Genomic DNA, 19,071 nt, shown 5'->3' on the forward strand with positions numbered 1-19,071 from the left:
TCTTCAGAGTCAGTTGACTCGACAGTCCAATTTCTCAGGCAAGGCTGAATGCAAGCAGGCAGCGAAGTGTTGCTGTGCTGGGTTCAAGTCTCGATGGAAAGAATGGAGTTAAATACTATCACAATGAAATAATAATTAGCTGACGTGCATATTCATGAGCGCAATTGCTGTATCTGCTGCGCTGCTGAATCCATGGTTGTGACAAGAAGTCTCTAAGACCATTTGACGTAAGAGCGGGATTAGGCCATTTGGCTCAGCATGTCTGCTCTGCCATTCCATCTTGACTAACTTCTCAACCCCATTCTCCAACCTTCTTCCTAAAACTTTGACCCCCCCCTTATCAATGTCCAATTTAAATATACCCAATGACTTGGCCTCTGTGGCAGTGAATTCCACAGATTTTCACCCTCAGGTTAAAGAAATTCCTTGTTATCTCTGTTCTAAAGGGATGTCCTTGTTTTCCCTGTAGCAGACCAGCACAACCACGGAGGCCATGACTTTGCTGAATGCCAAAACTTATGTGAAATGAACTTGAGCAAAACAAGGAGATTTCCAATAATGTCTATTTGATTATGTGAGGTTTTGCTGCTCTTTTGGAAAGAGTAAATTGGAATCTGCAAAATACTAAAGATACACCACTGGAGGTGGTATAGTGTGACGTCTGTGCGCGGTTGAGGGTCATAGGTGCTGCCCTCCAGTGTTGGATCAGTAGAATCACAGGCTGGACTGGCAGGAACAATCAAGTTGCAGGACATGTCATTCAGGGTCATGGACTAAAAATGCATTTTCTTGTGTGACTATGTTCTTCTTTTCTTTCTTACTATTTTGAATGTGCATGTATGTTTTTGCATGCTGGCCCCAGAGGAATGCTGCCTCGTTCAGGTGTATTTGTGTATGATTTGAATGATAATTAAACTTGATTTGTTTTGATTAACACAAGAGGTTCTGCAGGTGATGCAAATCTTAAGCATCACACGTAAAATGCTGGAGGAACTCAGAAAGTCGGGCAGCATCTATGGAGGAGACTATAGAGTTGATGTTTTGGGCCTTCCTTTTCAGTCCTGGTGAAGGGATCACAGTTTGAAACGTTGACTGTTTATTCCCCTCCATAGATTCTAAAGATACATATTTCATAAAACGTTCACAATTGGTGAGGTACATTCTAGTGATTGTGATAATGTATGGTAATGGGGGTTATCCATCATGTCGGACGTTGACAGGAAACCTGTGCGGGAGAGTTTTTAAACTGGAAAACCCATTGCCTTGGGGCAGTTCCATTCTCTCAACCTCAGCAGTCCAGGTGCAGTGGTATGAACAAGCGTCACAAACTTAGGTCTTCCTTGGTTGCAATGGATGACCATGATGTCATGGCCTTTGCTCTCCATGCAGCGTTGCAGTAACACCTTCCTAGCCGTTAGATCTCAACAGTGGCTAGGAAGATCTCACCTGCCCAGTCTGCCGGAGCATGCAAGAACAGGCGTGTCCTTATCTCACCATGGTATGAGGGCGCAGGCTACCCTCACTTTGTCTAGCACACCTGTCAAAGTGGTGTACTGGGGTGTGGCTGCTGCCGCACACGAACAGTTACTTGGAGCCGCAGGTGAGAGCTGTGTGTCCGCTGGGGACAAAAGGCGGGTGAGCTGCCCAGGAATGGACACAACAAGCCCCTTCACCAGAGGCGTTACCCCTCCCTGGATACCGCATACACTCCATAATGTTGTGGAAATAATAAGCCTTTTTATCATTTTTTTAAATCTAGTTGGAAGCATTGTATCTGAGTGGCACTGCAGCCTTTGCTTTGAAGGGTCCGCCATGTTATATGGCCTCTAAAGGAGAGAAGACAGAAGTGGTGAACAATGTGTCCCTTTTAGTTAACTCTGTAATTGCCGTATGCGCACGGTTTGGCAGTCAGCTGCTTCACACCATTCTGAAGGAGCTTAGTTCTCTACCTTTACTGCTGATCCTTGCAAAATCTCTAGAGTAATGCACGGGCATTTATAATGAGTGAAAAACTGTTCTATACATAAATAGATATATATACACGTCAGGTGCCTAAGACTTTTGCACATTACTGTAGAAATTGATGTATTGCACTGTACTGCTGGGGCAGAGAAAAAAAAGTTCATGATATATGTGTGTGATGATAAACCTGATTCTGATATGGGTCTCTGTTGTGGACTGAGAGTGGGAAGGGGGCAGGGAGAGGGGAATCATGGTTGGGAAAAGGGTGAAGGGAGAGGGGAGTGTGCTGGGAGAATCTGAGACACATTCTGTAATGATCAATAAAGCAATTGTTTGGAATCAAATGACCTCGCCTGGTGCCCCAGGCCTGAGTGTGTTTGCACCTGCGCCACCCCCACCGCTGGCATTCCTTCTCTGCCACCTGTCCCACTCCCCCCCTCGCCATTCCCAACATCCTTTGCTCCTGCCAGATTTACAAACTTGTTCTCCGTTCCACACTGACAAATACAGAACTGTGCGAAATTCTTAGGCACCCTGGCTATATATGTGAAGAAGACTATTGCACAGTACTAGAGATGCCAGCATCACTTTATTGGCATGTTCTCTGATTCAAGCAGAATCTTTGGGCTAGACTGTTATTCATCCAGGCTGTGTTAAATTGTTCTCGTCTGCATACAACTCCGATCACCCGCTATCTGATTGACTGTTTGGAAATCCATATTCCCTCACCATCTAAGACATGACCTCTTCTCATTAATTCCATCGCGGAGAAGGTGCACAAGTGTGAAGACGTACTCTCCGCGCCTTTGGAATAGCTGCTTCCCCTCCACAATCAGATTTATAAACAGGCCATGACCCCGAGAACATTCCTCTTTTGCACTAACTGATTTAAGTATTTTTTTTAATGTCTTGATCTGTACTGCTGCCCAAAACACAACAAATTCCCTAACATACAGTGCTGAACAAAAGTCTTAGGCACATACAGTGTCTATAAAAAGTATTCACCCCCTCCCCCAGACATCTTCATGTTTTGTTGTTTTACAACATTGAATCACAGCGAATTTAATTTGGCTTATTTTGACATTGATCAACAGAAAAAGACTCTTTCGTGTCCAAGTGAAAACATATTGCTACAAAGTGATCAAATTAATTACAAATATAAAACACAAAATAATTGATTGCATAGTTACTCACCCTCTTCTAGTCAGTATTTAGTAGATGCACATTTGGCAGCATTTACAGCCTTGAGTCTGTGTGCATAGGTCTCTATCAGCTTTGCACATCTGGACACTGCAATTTTCCTCCAATCTTCTTAGCAAAACTGCTCAAGCTCTGTCAGATTGCATGGGAATCGTGAGTGAACAGCCCTTTTCAAGTCCAGCCATAAATTCTCAATTGGATTGAGGTCTGGACTCTGACTTGGCCATTCTGATTTTGTTGTTTTAAAGCCACTCCTGTGTAGCTTTGGCTTTATGCTTGGGGTCATTGTCTTGCTGGAAAACAAATCTTCTCCCAAGTCGCAGTTCTCTTGCAGACTGCATCAGGTTTTCCTCCAGGATTTCCCTGTATTTTGCTGCATTGATTTTACCCTCTACCTTCAGAAGCCTTCCAGGGCCTGCTGCAGTGAAACGCCCCCACAGGATGATGCAGCCACCACCACCATTCACAGTGTGCAGTGTTTGGCCTACGCCAAACATAGCATTTAGTCTGATGGCCAAAAAGCTCAGTTTTGGTTTCATCAGACCATAGCATCTTCTTTCAGCTGACGTCAGAGTCTCCCACGTGCCTTGTGGCAAACTCTAGCCGAGATTTCATGTGAGTTTTTTTCAACAGTGGCTTTCTTCTTGCCACTCTCCCATAAAGCTACGACTGGTAAAGTACCTGAGCAACGGTTTTATGCACAGTCTCTCCCATCCCAGCCACTAAAGCTTGTAACTCCTCTCGAGTTGTTATAGGTCTCTTGGTGGCCTCCCTCACCCGTCCCCTTTGCTAGCTGTTGAGGACGGTCTGCTCTATGCAGATTTACAGCTGTGCCATATTTGTTCCATTCCTTATTGATTGGCTTATCTGTACTCCAAGTGACTTGGAAGTTCTCTTGTATCCATCTCCTGACTTGTGCTTTGCAATAACCTTTTCATAGAGTTGCTTGGAGTGTTCTTTTGTCTTCATGGTGTAGTTTTTGCCAGGATACTGACTCACCAGTAGTTGGGCCTTCCAGATACAGGTGTATTTTTACTACAAGCAATTGAAGCACCTTGACTGTGCACAGGTCTCCAAAAATACATGTCCACTTAACTAATTATTTGACTTCTAAAACCAGTCGGCTGCACCAGTGATGATTTGGTGTGAACCTCCTTTGGAACCTCTCCAGTTTCAGATAAGAGACCCAAACCCGCTCACAATACTCCAAGTGAGGCCTCACCAGTGCTTTACAAAGTCTCAACATTACATCCTTGCTTTTATATTCTAGTCTACAAAACAATAAAACATGAAAACTTCCAAGTGGGGGGGGGGTGAATAATTTTTATAGGCACTGTATATATAGCTAGGGTGCTTAAGACTTTTGCACAGAACCTGTATTTGTCAATGTGGAGCAGAGAGTGAGTTTGTAAATCTGGTGGGAGCAAAGGATGTCGGGAATGGCGAGGGTGAAGTGCCACAGGAGGGGTGTGGGACAGGTGGCAGAGAAGGAGTGCTACGGGCAGGGGTGGCATGGATGCAGACATACCCAGCCCTGAGACAGCAGGCAAGGTCATTTGATTCCAATCAACTAATATATTCATCATTACAGAATGTCTCTCTGGTGCTTCCCTCTCCCTTCCCCTTTTCCCAACCACGATTCCCCTCTCCCTTCCTCTTTTCCCATCCATGATCCCCCTCTCCCTGCCCCCTTCCCTCTCTCAGGACATTAAATAGAGACCCATAGCAGAATCAGGCCTATCATTACTCACATATGTCATGAAATTTATGGTGGGTTTTTTTTTGCACCAGCAGCATTGCAGTACAATAAAATTAAAATTACTGCAGTCCTGTGCAGTCTTAAGCGCTCTAGCTATAGAAATGTGCCCATTACTTTTTCACAGTACTGTATGTCTGTGATAATAAATCAGATTCTGATTGTTATCTCGTTTATTGGGTGCTGACACCCATGTTCTTAGTCAGCACTTCAAGTAACAATTTCTCGTAAGCACAAGAGATTCTGCAGTTGCTGAGAATTTTGAGCAACGCACACGCAAAATGCTGTTGAACTCAGCACGGCAAGGGAGGTTCTATGGTACAGAAAAACAGTCGACATTTTGGGCTGAGACCCTTCATCAGTACTGGAAAAGAAGAGGGCAGGAGCCAGAATAAGAAGGTTGGGAGAGGGAAGAAGTATCAGCAAATTTTACGATATATGCTAGTGATATTAAACCTGATTACACTTCTGATTCTGATTCCGACAAGCTGGCAGGTGATAGGCGAAGCCAGGTGAGGGGGAGGAGTGGGGGTGGAGTAAGAGGTTGGGAGGCGATAGGTGGAAGGGGTGAAGAAGAAGGAATCTGATGGGAGAGCACCATGAACCAGAAAGGAAAGGGGGGCGGGGGGGACTGGAGGGAGGTGATGGGCAGGTGAGAGAGGAAGAAAGGATGGAGAGGGTAACCAGGGTGGGGAATGGGGGGAGGAGAGAAATTGCTGGAAATTAGGAAAGTCAATGCTCAGGCTATCAGGTTGAAGGCTACGCAGATGGAATTGGAGGTGTTGCTCGTCCAACAAGAGTCTGGCCTCATTGAGACAATAGAGAAGGCCATAGATCCTCTCTCCTTTCTCTCTTTATCCATTCTTCATTCTGGTTCCCCTCTCACTCCTTCTCCTCTCCCCTGCCCATCACCTCCCTCTGGTGCCCCTCCCTCTTCCCCTTCTCCCATAGTCCACTATCTCTCCTACCAGATTCCTCCTCCTCCAGCCTTTCACCTCTTCCATCTATCACCTCCCAACATTTCCCTTGAGCCCCCACCCCCACCCAGCTGTCTTCCTCCTCCCCTTGTTTCAACTATCATTTGACTGCTTATACTCCCTCCCCTCCACCTTCTTATTTTGGCTGCTTCCCCCCTTCTCAGCCCAAAACGTGGACTGTTCATTCCTGACCACAGATGCCTGACCTCCAGCATTTTGTGTGCACGTTACACTTGGTTTTCCTCTGTTTATCCTATACGATTGCACAGTCCCGTCTGCTGATGATCACCTAACACTGCATTACTGTATTTGGAAGTTCCTGGCATCCCATTACTGAATTAGTAAGGAACAATTTAGCCCCTAGTCTTGAGCTAGCAGACAGCATTAACCACACCTCGAGAGGAAGTTCTGAATGACTGCCAGTCAGGGCCTGTACCTTGTGTGTGTCATGTTTTTCCACAGCTTGTATTCTTAAAAGGTTACGTTCCTCCCTCCAGTACTTCTGACCAAACTTATTTGAAGTGACTTGTCAATTATTTGACCTCTTTCCAATGAGATTTTAAGATGTTATTCCGTAATCTGTAGTTAGATCAAGTAGATGAAATGTATATATTCGTGGGCTTGTTTAAAAGAAAATTTAACTCTTTCCTCAGATATGGAGACCATTATGAGTGGAATAAAGTAACTTCCTGTGTCCACAATATTCTCAGTGGACAGAGGTGGATAGAACATTATGGAGAGATTCTCATTAAGAATACAACGAATAGCACTTGCCAGTGCAAACTGACATTTATGAAGGTATGAAAATGTTCTCCTTTAGAAAGGAAGCAAGCAAGTTTTCTTAAATAGTTTTGTTTATCTTCCGATCATAATTTGCTTAAAATATATTCTGTATCGGATATGTGTGGATGTGCCCTTTACCTGTTTATTAGGACAAACCTATATTTAGTTTTTCGCAAACCATTTCAGATGACATTGGCCTACTTTTGTACTGCCTGCTTTGTATTTGAGCTCCTGTGACGTTTTGAAGAAAGTGGTTGCAGCCAGGTGAATAACCTTCAACCAAAATAGGGATGGTTCTTGTTTGGAGAAAATAAATAAAAGCCTCCTATCTGATCAACAATTTTAGACTGTAGAGTTTCTTCAGCAACGTTTGAAGATTGTTTTTAAAGGTTATGTTTATTTAACCATAGAAACCATAGAAACTATAGCACAGAAACAGGCCTTTTGGCCCTTCTTGGCTGTGCCGAACCCTTTTCTACCTAGTCCCTCTGACCTGCACACGGACCATATCCCTCCATACACCTCCCATCCATGTATCTGTCCAATTTATTCTTAAATGTTAAAAAAGAACCCGCATTTACCACCTCGTCTGGCAGCTCATTCCATACTCCCACCACTCTCTGTGTGAAGAAGTCCCCCCTAATGTTCCCTTTAAACTTTTCCCCCCTCACCCTTAACCCATGTCCTCTGGTTTTTTTCTCCCCTTGCCTCAGTGGAAAAAGCCTGCTTGCATTCACTCTATCTATACCCATCATAATTTTATATACCTCTATCAAATCTCCCCTCATTCTTCCACGCTCCAGGGAATAAAGTCCTAACCTATTCAACCTTTCTCTGTAACTGAGTTTCTCAAGTCCCGGCAACATCCTTGTAAACCTTCTCTGCACTCTTTCAACCTTATTTATATCCTTCCTGTAATTTGGTGACCAAAACTGAACACAATACTCCAGATTCGGCCTCACCAATGCCTTATACAACCTCATCATAACATTCCAGCTCTTATACTCAATACTTTGATTAATAAAGGCCAATGTACCAAAAGCTCTCTTTATGACCCTATCTACCTGTGACGACACTTTTAGGAAATTTTGTATCTGTATTCCCAGATCCCTCTGTTCCACTGCACTCCTCAGTGCCTTACCATTAACCCTGTATGTTCTACGTTGGTTTGTCCTTCCAACATGCAATACTTCACACTTGTCTGTATTAAACTCCATCTGCCATTTTTCAGCCCATTTTTCCAGCTGGTCCAAGTCCCTCTGCAGGCTCCAAAAACCTTCCTCACTGTCTACTACACCTTCAATCTTTGTATCATCAGCAAATTTGCTGATCCAATTTACCACATTATCATCCAGATCATTGATATAGATGACAAATAACAATGGACCCAGCACTGATCCCTGTGGCACACCACTAGTCACAGGCCTCCACTCGGAGAAGCAATTCTCTACTACCACTCTTTGGCTTCTTCCATTGAGCCAATGTCTAATCCAATTTACCACCTCTCCATGTATACCTAGAGACTGAATTTTCCTAACTAACCTCCCATGTGGGACCTTGTCAAAGGCCTTACTGAAGTCCACGTAGACAATATCCACTGCCTTCCCTTCATCCACTTTCCTGGTAACCTCCTCAAAAAACTCCAATAGATTGGTCAAACATGACCTACCACGCACAAAGCCATGTTGACTCTCCCTAATAAGTCCCTGTCTATCCAAATGCCTGTAGATTCTGTCTCTTAATACTCCCTCCAATAACTTACCTACTACCGACGTTAAACTTACTGGCCTATAATTTCCCGGATTACTTTTCAATTCTTTTTTTAAACAACGGAACAACATGAGCCACTCTCCAATCCTCCGGCACCTCACCTGTAGACAGCAACATTTTAAATATTTCTGCCAGGGCCCCTGCAATTTCAACACTGGTCTCCTTCGAGGTCCGAGGGAACACCCTATCAGGTCCCGGGGATTTATCCACTTTAATTTTCCTCAAGACAGCAAGGACCTCCTCCTTTTCGATCTGTACAGTTTCCATGATCTCACTACTTGTTTCCCTTAATTCCATAGACTTCATGCCAGTTTCCTTAGTAAATACAGACGCAAAAAACCTATTTAAGATCTCCCCCATTTCCTTTGGTTCCGCACATAGCCGTCCACTCTGATCTTCAAGAGGACCAATTTTATCCCTTACAATCCTTTTGCTCTTAATATACCTGTAAAAGCTCTTTGGATTATCCTTCACTTTGACTGCCAAGGCAACCTCATGTCTTTTAGCCCTCCTGATTTCTTTCTTAAGTATTTTCTTGCACTTCTTACACTCCTCAAGCACCTTATTTACTCCCTGCTTCCTATACATGTCATACAACTCCCTCTTCTTCTTTATCAGAGTTGCAATATCCCTTGAGAACCAAGGTTCCTTATTCCTATTCACTTTGCCTTTAATCCTGACAGGAACATACAAATTCTGCACTCTCAAAATTTCTCCTTTGAAGGCTTCCCACCTACCGATCACATCCTTGCCAGAGAACAACCTGTCCCACTCCACGCTCTTTAGATCCTTTCTCATTTCTTCAAATTTGGCCGCCTTCCAGTTAAGAACCTCAACCCTAGGACCAGACCTATCCTTGTCCATGATCAAGTTGAAACTAATGGTGTTATGATCACTGGAACCAAAGTGCTCCCCTACACAGACTTCTGTCACTTGTCCTAACTCGTTTCCTAACAGGAGATCCAATATTGCATCCCCTCTAGTTGGTCCCTCTATATATTGATTTAGAAAACTTTCCTGAACACATTTTACAAACTCTAAACCATCTAGACCCCATCTAGACCCCTAACAGTATGGGAGACCCAATCAATATATGGAAAATTAAAATCCCCTACCACCACAACTTTATGTTTCCTGCAGTTGCCTGCTATCTCCCTGCAGATTTGCTCTTCCAATTCTCGTTGACTATTGGGTGGTCTGTAATACAATCCCACTAATGTGGCCATACCTTTCCTGTTTCTCAGCTCCACCCATAAGGACTCAGTAGACAAGCCCTCTAAATCTGTCCTGCCTGAGCACTGCTGTAATATTTTCCCTAACAAGCAATGCTACTCCCCCACCTTTCATTCCTCTGCCTCGATCACATCTGAAACCTCAGAACCCTGGAATATTAAGCTGCCAGTCCTGCCCCTCCTGTAGCCAAGTTTCACTGATTGCTATAACGTCATAATTCCACCTGTCAATCCACGCCCTCAACTCATCCGCCTTCCCCGCAATACTCCTAGCATTGAAATATATACACCTCAGAAGATTTTTACCACCACTCACAACCTTTCCATTAGCGGATTTGCTTGAACTTTTAACATCATTTATTTTCACCCCAGCCACATTGTCAGCTCTGGCATTCTGGTTCCCATCCCCCTGCAAATCTAGTTTAAAGCCTCCCCAATAGCACTAACAAACCTCCCTGAAAGGATATTGGTCCCCCTGTAGTTCAAGTGTAACTCGTCTCTCTTGTACAGGTCTCACCTCCCCCAGAAGAGGTCCCAATTATCCTGAAATCTGAAACCCTGCTCCCTATACCAGTTCCTCAGCCACTTGTTCCTCCTCCAGAGCATCCTATTCCTACCCTCACTGGCATGTAGCACAGGAAGCAATCCTGAGATTACCACCCTCGAGGTCCTGCTTTTCAACTTCCTACCAAGCTCTTTATACTCACTCTCCAGGACCTCCTCACTCTTCCTTGCTATGCCATTGGTACCAATGTGCACCACGACATCTGGCTGATCACCCTCCCACTTCAGAATGTCATGCAATTGATCAGAGACATCCTTGACCCTGGCACCCAGGAGGCAACAAACCATTCTGGATTCTCTGTCACAACCACAGAACCTCCTATCTGCACCTCTAACTATCGAGTCCCCTATCACTACCGCTGTCCTCTTTCCCCCCTCCCTTCTGCACTGCAGAGCCAGACTCAGTGCCAGAGATCCGGCTGCTGCAGCTTGTCCCAGGTAAATCATCCCCCCCCAGCAGTATCCAATGCGGTAGTTGTCTCGTATATTGAAACGTACAATGAAATGTGTCGTATGCATCTAATCAAATCAGCTAGGATCATCCTGGGCAGCCTGCAAGTTTTATTCTGTGGCAACACACTGGTTTTCAGATATCAGATGACAAGACATAGGAGTAGAATTAGGCCATTTGGACCATTTGAGTCTGCTCTGCCATTCCATCATGAATGACTCACCAGCCCTCTCAACCCACTTTTCCTGCCTTCTCCCCATAACCACTAATGTCCTTATTAATCAAGAACTTATCAACCTCCGCTTTAAGTATACCCAATGACTTGGCCTCCACAGCCGTCCATGAACTCCACAAATTCACCACCCACTGGCTGAAGAAATTTCTCCTCATCTCTCTGCTCGAAAGGGCTGTCCTAATGTGAGGCTGTGCCCTCTGGTCCTAGATCCCCCATTATAGGAAACAAACTCTAAATATCCACTCTATCTAGGCCTTTCAATAGGGCTTAATGAGGTCTCCTCCCATTCTTCTAGACTCCAGTGAGTACAAGCCTGGTGCCATTAAGTGAGCCCCATATGTTAACCCTTTCATTCCCAGGATCATTCTTGTGAACAACCTCTGGACCTGCTCCAATGCCAGCACATCCTTCCTTAGATAAGGGGTCAAAGATACTTACAATACTCCATGTACAGTCTAACCAATGTTGTATTAGATCTTTGCTTCTATATTTCATAATACTATAATTTTATATTCCATAAATATTTAACTTTATTATCAAGGCCAATCAGAATATTGAAGTAATCTTCAAGGGCCTTCGTGATAGCCGCATGACTTAGTAAAATCTTGTTGTTACCAAAACAAGTTATTGGGAAGACTGATGAAGAGGCCTCTAAGACCCTACATGCAAAGTACTTGATTAAACTCAACTTGGGGGCTGCACAACGGTGTAGCCGTTGGCGCAACACTTCAGAGCACCGGCCACGTGGGTTCAATTTCCGCCTCTGCCAGAAAGGAGTTTGTACGTTCTCCCAGTGACCATATGGGTTTCCTCTGGGTGTTCCGGTTTCTTTCCACATTCCAGAGACATGCCGGGTATTAGGTTAATCGGTCACATGGGTGTATGGGTGGCGTGGGCTCACTGAGCCGGAAGGGCCTGTTATGTTTTGTACTTCTAATTAAAAATTTTTAAATAAAAAAACCCTCCAGATTTTAAATTAAATTGACAAGAAGTAATGAATGGTGACTTTACTGAATTTGGCTAAACTAATACAAAATAGATCAGAACTAATGCTTTATTTTAGAACAGTAGTGTTGATAAGAGAGAGTATTTGACTTTAAAACTTAGACACAAGCAATTCTGAAGATGTTGGCGACCCTGAGGAATTCCAGCAGTTAAAAATCGGACCTTGGACAGATCCGTCTTCCATCTTTATGGCAGTTTTAGCTTTACAATCCTTTTTGACATTCATCATTGTGGTGTATCCTATTTACAAGTTTTCTTTGATGTTTTAGGCAAAATACTGGAATTCAAATGTTAATGAGGTTGAAGGGATCGTAATGAACCAAAATGGTGAGGTAGTAAATCAACTCTTTGGGAAGTGGCATGAAGGTATATACAGTGGAACACTCCCATCAGCAACATGCATCTGGAGACCAAGTAGGTGATTTATGCCAAATATCTTGTAATACTGTGTTGTCATAAATTTCAATGCAGGCCAAAAAGTTGCTGAATAAAAATGACCATTCTTTTTCCTTAGAGGACGCTTGTCAAATTTAGGGAAAGCAGGGGTTGTAATAAGTCAGTTTATGACAAAGTGTGATATATTTTGTAATATTTCCAGTTACGTTTAACACATTGCCATCAGCTGAGCTTGCATTTGACAACAAAATCACAAGGGAGCTGGTAGACTCTGATTTGAATATTTGAAGGTGTGGAATATTAATGCTCTGTACTTTGCCTGCCCATTTTGTACAATGTCAAAGTGGGGTCTGATTTGCATGTCTGATGTGGCGAAAAGTTGAAAATATTCTAGGTTACTGCTCAGAATAGCATTGGACAGTTAACAACATTCCTGCTGTTGCCTTGATCATTATACTGTACTCTGAAATACATGATTCTGGTTAAAAGCACAAAGCAAATAAATAATAAAAGGATATGCACTCAGTGGGTTCACCTGCGCACCTGCTCATTAATATAAATATCTAATCAGCCAATCATGTGGCAGCACTCAATGCATAAAAGCAATGCAGACATGGTCAAGAGATTCAGTTGTTGTTCAAGCTAAACAACAGAATGGGGAAGAAATATGATCTAAGTGACTTTGACCGTGGAATGATTATTGTTACCAGGTGGGGCAGTTTGAGTATCTCGGAAAGTGCTGATCCACTGGAATTTTTACGCACAAAAGTCTCTAGTACTTGTAGAGAAAAGTGCAAAAAAAAAATTTTAAAAGGGCAGCATCTCTCTGCACAAAAATGCCTTGTTAATGAGAGAGGTCAGAGGAGAATGGCCAGACTGGTTCGAGCTGGCAGGAAGGCGATCCTAAGTCAAATAACCTTAAGTAACAACAGTGGTGTGCAGAAGAGCATCTCTGAATGCACAACACGTTGAACCTTGAAATGGATGGGCTACAGCAGCAGAAGACGACGAACGTACACTCAGTGGCCACTTTATTAGGTACAGGAGGTGGCCACTGACTGTATTTGCTGTGTGTATAAAATACAGCGTTCTGTTATTGTTTTCTGTTACTGATCCATCTGGATAGCTGGCAAACTAAAACCTTCATTGCACCTTGGTACACAGGATACTAATAAAACAGTGACAATACAATAAACACAAGAGATTCTGCAGATGCTGGAAATCCAGAGCAAAACAAACACACACACACACACACACACACACACACACACACACACACACACAAAATGCTGGAGGAACTCAGCAGGTCAGGCAGCGTCTATGGAGAGGAATAAAGAGTCGGCGTTTTGTGCCGCGACCCTTCAGGACTGGAAAGGAAGGGGGAAGAAGCCAGAGTAAGAAGATGGGGAGAGGCAAAGGTGATGGGTGAAGCCAGGTGAGGGGGAAGGGGTTTGAAGTGAGAATCTGAGAGGTGGAAAAGGTAAAATGGCTGAAGAAGAAGGACTTTGTTAGGAGAGAAAAATGGACTACGGGAGAAACGGAAGGAGGAGGGACAACAGAGGGAGATGATGGGTAGGTGAGGAAAAGGGAAGGGGAAAGATGAGAGTCAGAGTGGGGAACAGAAAAAGAAAGAAGTGGAAGAGGAGAGACCTTATCGGAAGTTCGAAGAATTGATGTTCATGCTATCAAGTTGGGGGCTACCCAGACGGAATATGAGGTATTGCTTCTCCAGCCTGAGGGTGGCATGTTCATAGCCATAGAACAGGACATAGAAGAGTACAGCATGGGAACTGTCCATTTGGCCCACAATATTGTGCCAAACCAGCTAAAAGGCAAATTAAAAACATCCAGTTACTGGTCCTTCCTACCTACATAATGTCCATATCCCTCCATTTTCCTCGCATCCAACTGCCTATCCAAACACCTCCTAAAAGCCTCTAATACGATTGCCTCTGTGACCATACCAGGCATCCACCATTCTCTGATCAAAAAAACTTACCCCTCACATCCCCCTTGAACCTACCCCCTCTGACCTTCTGACATTAGACATTTCAACCCTGGGAAACACATACTCTCTGTCTACTCTGTCTATGCCTCTCATAATCTTATAAACTTCTATCAGGTCCCCTCTCAGCTTCTGGCACTCCAAAGAAAACAACCTAAGTTTATCCAGCCTCTCACGATAGCACATGCCCTCTAAACCAAGAAGCATTCTAGTAGACCTCTTCTACTTCTGTACCCTCTCCAAGAACACCCTTCCTATACTGGAGCAACCAGAACTGTATGCAATACTCCAGATGTGGTCTAACCAGGATTTTATAAAGGACTGACATGTTGGAATACAACTATAATAATGTTCTTCACTTTTTCCTATCAGCTATACAGTGCGATTTTTTATCCAGTTGTTTCATTACCGAGTTTGTTGTTTGTTCTCGTAACAAGGGAATGTAGTGAACAGTAGTGCTTTGTTCCCTCAGCTGATATTGAAGGACAGCATTTGAATCTCTATTTGCCTTTAGTAACATTAAAAAGAAAAATGGATTTCATGTGTCCAGCAGAAGCTGAGCAAACGGAGAGGGGAAGCGGGGAATGCTCGGCTGGTTGGGCTGCATCTGTGGGAAAAGAAACAAAGCCAATGTTTTAGCGGGAAGACCTTTCACCAGAACTTAAAAGAAGCCCGTGTTTAAGTGTGAGGGCGCCCCGTAGTGTAGCCGTTAATGTTACATTCTGCAGTGCCAGCAATTACAAAATCAGGTTTCAAATCCCAAGGAGTTTCTGTATTCTCCCGGTGACCAGTGTGTTTCTTCTGGGTGCAACGGTTTTCTCTCACGTTTCAAAGACACATGGGTTAGGGTTAGCAAGTTGTCCGCGTGCTACATTGGTGACAAAAGCATGGCGACACTTGCGGGCTGTCCCCAGCACATCCTCGGACTGTGTTGGCCTTTGACATAAACGGCACATTTCACCGTATGTTTCAATGTTTTGATGAACACATGACAAACAAAGCCAATCTTAATGTTTATAATGCTACAGGGAAGATGGGGAGGGGGTTTGTCACTGACAGAGTGAAAGCAGGTTTTCCTTGGAGATGAGTTTCAACAGTTGCAATGTTTCGCACTGTTGGAAAGTTACAGGGAAGCCCAATCCAAGTTAAATAAACATCTGGGCTCATTGTGGCTTTCTAACATAATATTGAATTCTACAACTTAAAGTTTGCTTGATTTCTATCTCTATCAGTTGTGTAACCGTATTAGCTCTATTGTTTTGTTAGTTTCTTTCTTTTTTTTCCTTCTGGGAGTAGGGGACTCTCCCAGGCTGATCTGCCGGGCAAGTCTCCTTGCTGTACTTATTGTAATTCTCGCATTCTTCTGTCCCTTTTCTCACTCTTCCTTCCATTTACTTGTTGACCCAATAACCTTAAATACAGCTTGTTCCCAAAGTCACCTTCCTTTTACCCTAACAGAGACGGCCCCTCCCCCAACCTCCTTGCTGTTTAAAATGATTCAAGATGGCTATTGTCATTCTTCAGTACAGAAGTGCAAAGCTGAACAAAATGATTGTTACTCTGGACCTGATGAGGCATTAAAGAACGCAATATGACAAAAACACAATACTGTAAATATACAAGCAATCCTCTAAAACAACGTACAAATAATGGTTGAGTGTGGCCATATATACATAAAATTAGCTTTTATATAGTACTGTGCAAAATTCTTAGGTGTGTATGCATGTGTGTGTGTATACAGTATATATAATATATATATGTGTGTGTGTGTGTGTGTGACTTTTTGTACAGTACTGTATTTGTTAATGTGGAGCAGAAATCGAGATTGTAAATCTGGTTGGAGCTAAGGATGTTGGGAATGGTGAGGGTGGAGCACCACAGGAGAGTGTGGGGCAGGTGAGAGAGGAGGAGTGCCAGGGACAGGGGGTGACAGGGATGCAGACACAACCAGCCCTGAGACACCAGGCAAAGGCAGTTGTTTCAAGCAATTACCTGTAGCTTATTGATTGTTACAGAATACCTGTCTGGTGCTTTCTGCTCCCTCCCCTCTTCCTTCCCCCTTACCCAACCATGATTCCCCTCTCCCTGCCCCCTTCCCACACTCAGTCCATAATAGAGACCCGTATCAGAATCAGGTTTAGCATCACTCACATATGTCATGAAATTGGTTTTTTTCATGGCTGCAGTACAGTACAATACATAAAATTACTTACAGTACTGTGCAAAAGTCTCGGGCACCCTAGCTCTATATATGTGCCTATGACTTCTGCACAGTAGACTAATCAGTATGTACATACACTGACTGACACTAGGTGCAGGAGTATCTGAACATAAGGTGACCCTGACAGGAAATGATAAAGTGACAAAGTGATTTGGCAAGGGGAGCTCCTCTAGGTAGCAGCAGAGCAGATGAAAACACAATAAGACAGTGACTGTGTCGGGGTAGGTATGAGGTGTGGAGTGTAAGCGTAAAGTGACAGGGAATGGACAGGATGAAGGGTGCCGAGGGGCGGCTGATGTGGATGTAGCGGTGGTGGGGTGGGTTAATGGGTGGAGGTGTTGATCAGCCTGACGGCTTGAGAAAAGTAACTGTCTTCGAGTTTAGTGGCTCTGGTGTAGATGCTGTGTAGCCTCCTCCCTGATGGGAATGGGATGAACAGTCCGTAAGTAGGCTGGGTGGGATCCTTCATGATATTGCTGACCCTTTCCCCGCACCTTTCTGTATATGTAGTGTGTCATTGATGGTGGGTAGATGAGTGCCAGTGATGTGTCGGGTAGTTGTACTCTACAATACCCGTTGTAGAGTAATTAAAGGATGTTTTCAGCCTGATGTGTTGGTTCTGTTTCTCATCCCTCAAATATGGCCTGACCTGAGTAGCTCCAATGTTTTCTGTTCTTTTCAAGTTTTTTTTTTGGCATAGGTAGCATTCTCTTCAAACAAGGAGAGAATATGGGCACCTATTGATTTTCATCAAAGATCATGTTTTTTTAGCTGACACGTTCGTACTTGCAGGCTATGTGAATTCACAGCTGTTAAATCCAAAACAGGATACAATCTGTACAGAAGTATTTTTCTGAAGTTAATGGCGTACAGGGAAATTGGTATGCTTGAAGCCCTGCAAAATTTCATTAGGACCTTGAAGATTTGGTTATGTCACTAATTACTGGGGCAAATTTCTACAGATGTACCGTGGCGACCGTTCTACCTGGTTGCATCAGCATCTGGTACAGAGGGGCCGGTGCACAGGATAGGAAAAGCTGCAGAGGGTTGCAAACTCAGCCAGTTCTATCATGGGCACGAGGCTCCCCACCATCGAGGACGTCTTCTAAAGGCGATATCTCAAAGAGGCGTTGTCTCACTCCGTGCCAATATGTGTAACCATCCCCTGATTCAATAAATAGTGAAAACTGATGCCTTGGTTTAATGGAGTTGCTCTTAAGAAACTAAACCTAGGAAATCTAAAAGTATTTGGAGGGCACTAAAGCAAAGATTCAGAAGTACGTTTAATATCAAAGTATGTGTAAATTATACAACCTTGAGAATTGTCTACATACAGGCAAAGCAAGAAATCCAAAAGAACCCTGTTTTTAAAAAGAGCAACACCCAGTGCGCAGAGACAGAGAAGTAAAACACAAATCACGCAAACAATGAAAACAAGCAACAGCACTCTGAACCAAACTGAGTCCACGGACGCGAATCCCAGAGCAGCTGGAGTAGGCCCGTAGGCTGGGTCTCATATAGCAGGGCAAATCACCGCGAAGTGTGCAGACGCGAAGCACGTAGCCCCTGGAGCAGTCTCACAGCCTCAGCCTCAGCGTCAAGGAGAGCGGAGTAAAACTTCACGGAGCAGAACCAGCCAAACCCTCGCCTCCGGTCCCAACACCCTGCCCTTCCAGTCCATCTGGCCCGGCAGCTAAATTGTTCAAGCATCGGGTCATCCCCGCACTTGGACCCAGGCCCCACTGCAACGATCTGCTCTGGGCTGCTTCCGGCCCTTATTCGACCTTTCCAAATCGGCACTTGTCAACAATTAATGCTCTGTAAAATCACTGTTTAGGATTTTCACTAATTTTAATAAATTTGATTACCAAGCATTAATTTCAAATTGATTAAATTTATCCCTCTGGGAGCTGTCTCTGAGGTAAATATTATAGTGAATTGTATCTGTACAGTGCTGAAAATCAGGGAAATATGTGGCTGCTCACATGTAAACAGTTGATCATCATTTCTGAGGATAACTCCTTTATTCCCTTTCAGACGTGGATTTGAAAGTCATTTGACACCAGTGGGTATAAGGTCTGATATTGTATCAAAACCTATGTTGCTCTGTTTTTTACAGTTTTGTGTTTATTTCGGTTTTGTAGATCCCATGCAAAAAGACTTTGAGCAGTACTACGGTCTCACCAAATTTTCACTGGGATTAAATGAGCTGGAACCTGAAGAAAGACCATACCTCCCACAGACTGACACGAGGTTTAGGCCTGATCAAAGGTACGCACTTAATCGATGCAACTCCACAATCATCTTCATTCACTTTCTGGAAGCCTGGCTTTATATGCGAGGGCGCAAAATTAATTGTTATCGATGGCAACCGCCCAGACAAGTTAGTTCATCAGTCCAGAGAGCTGTGGATGTTGCCCATTAGGTAGCACAGGGGTGTGGTAGCTCTTGGTAGAAGCCTGCCAAAGAGCCACTGATCTTCAAGTGTGTTTAAGTGATAAATTTCCAAGGGTG

The 19,071-nt window shown here is 43.8% G+C and overlaps 1 protein-coding gene across 4 annotated transcripts in view; it reads left to right on the forward strand.

Annotated features, from left to right (window-relative positions):
- The window catches only part of osbpl3b (oxysterol binding protein-like 3b), a 197,490-nt gene that overhangs the window by 132,894 nt on the left and 45,525 nt on the right, over nt 1–19,071 (forward strand). For all 4 annotated transcript variants that reach the window (XM_072283250.1, XM_072283249.1, XM_072283248.1 and 1 more), the window contains 3 exons: nt 6,549–6,693; nt 12,205–12,349; nt 18,702–18,828. In XM_072283250.1, the coding sequence (XP_072139351.1) occupies nt 6,549–6,693; nt 12,205–12,349; nt 18,702–18,828 (417 nt within the window). The remainder of the gene's footprint in view (nt 1–6,548; nt 6,694–12,204; nt 12,350–18,701; nt 18,829–19,071) is intronic.

This window comes from Mobula birostris, chromosome 19 (assembly GCF_030028105.1).
Source record: "Mobula birostris isolate sMobBir1 chromosome 19, sMobBir1.hap1, whole genome shotgun sequence".
Classification (NCBI taxonomy): Eukaryota; Metazoa; Chordata; class Chondrichthyes; order Myliobatiformes; family Myliobatidae; genus Mobula; species Mobula birostris.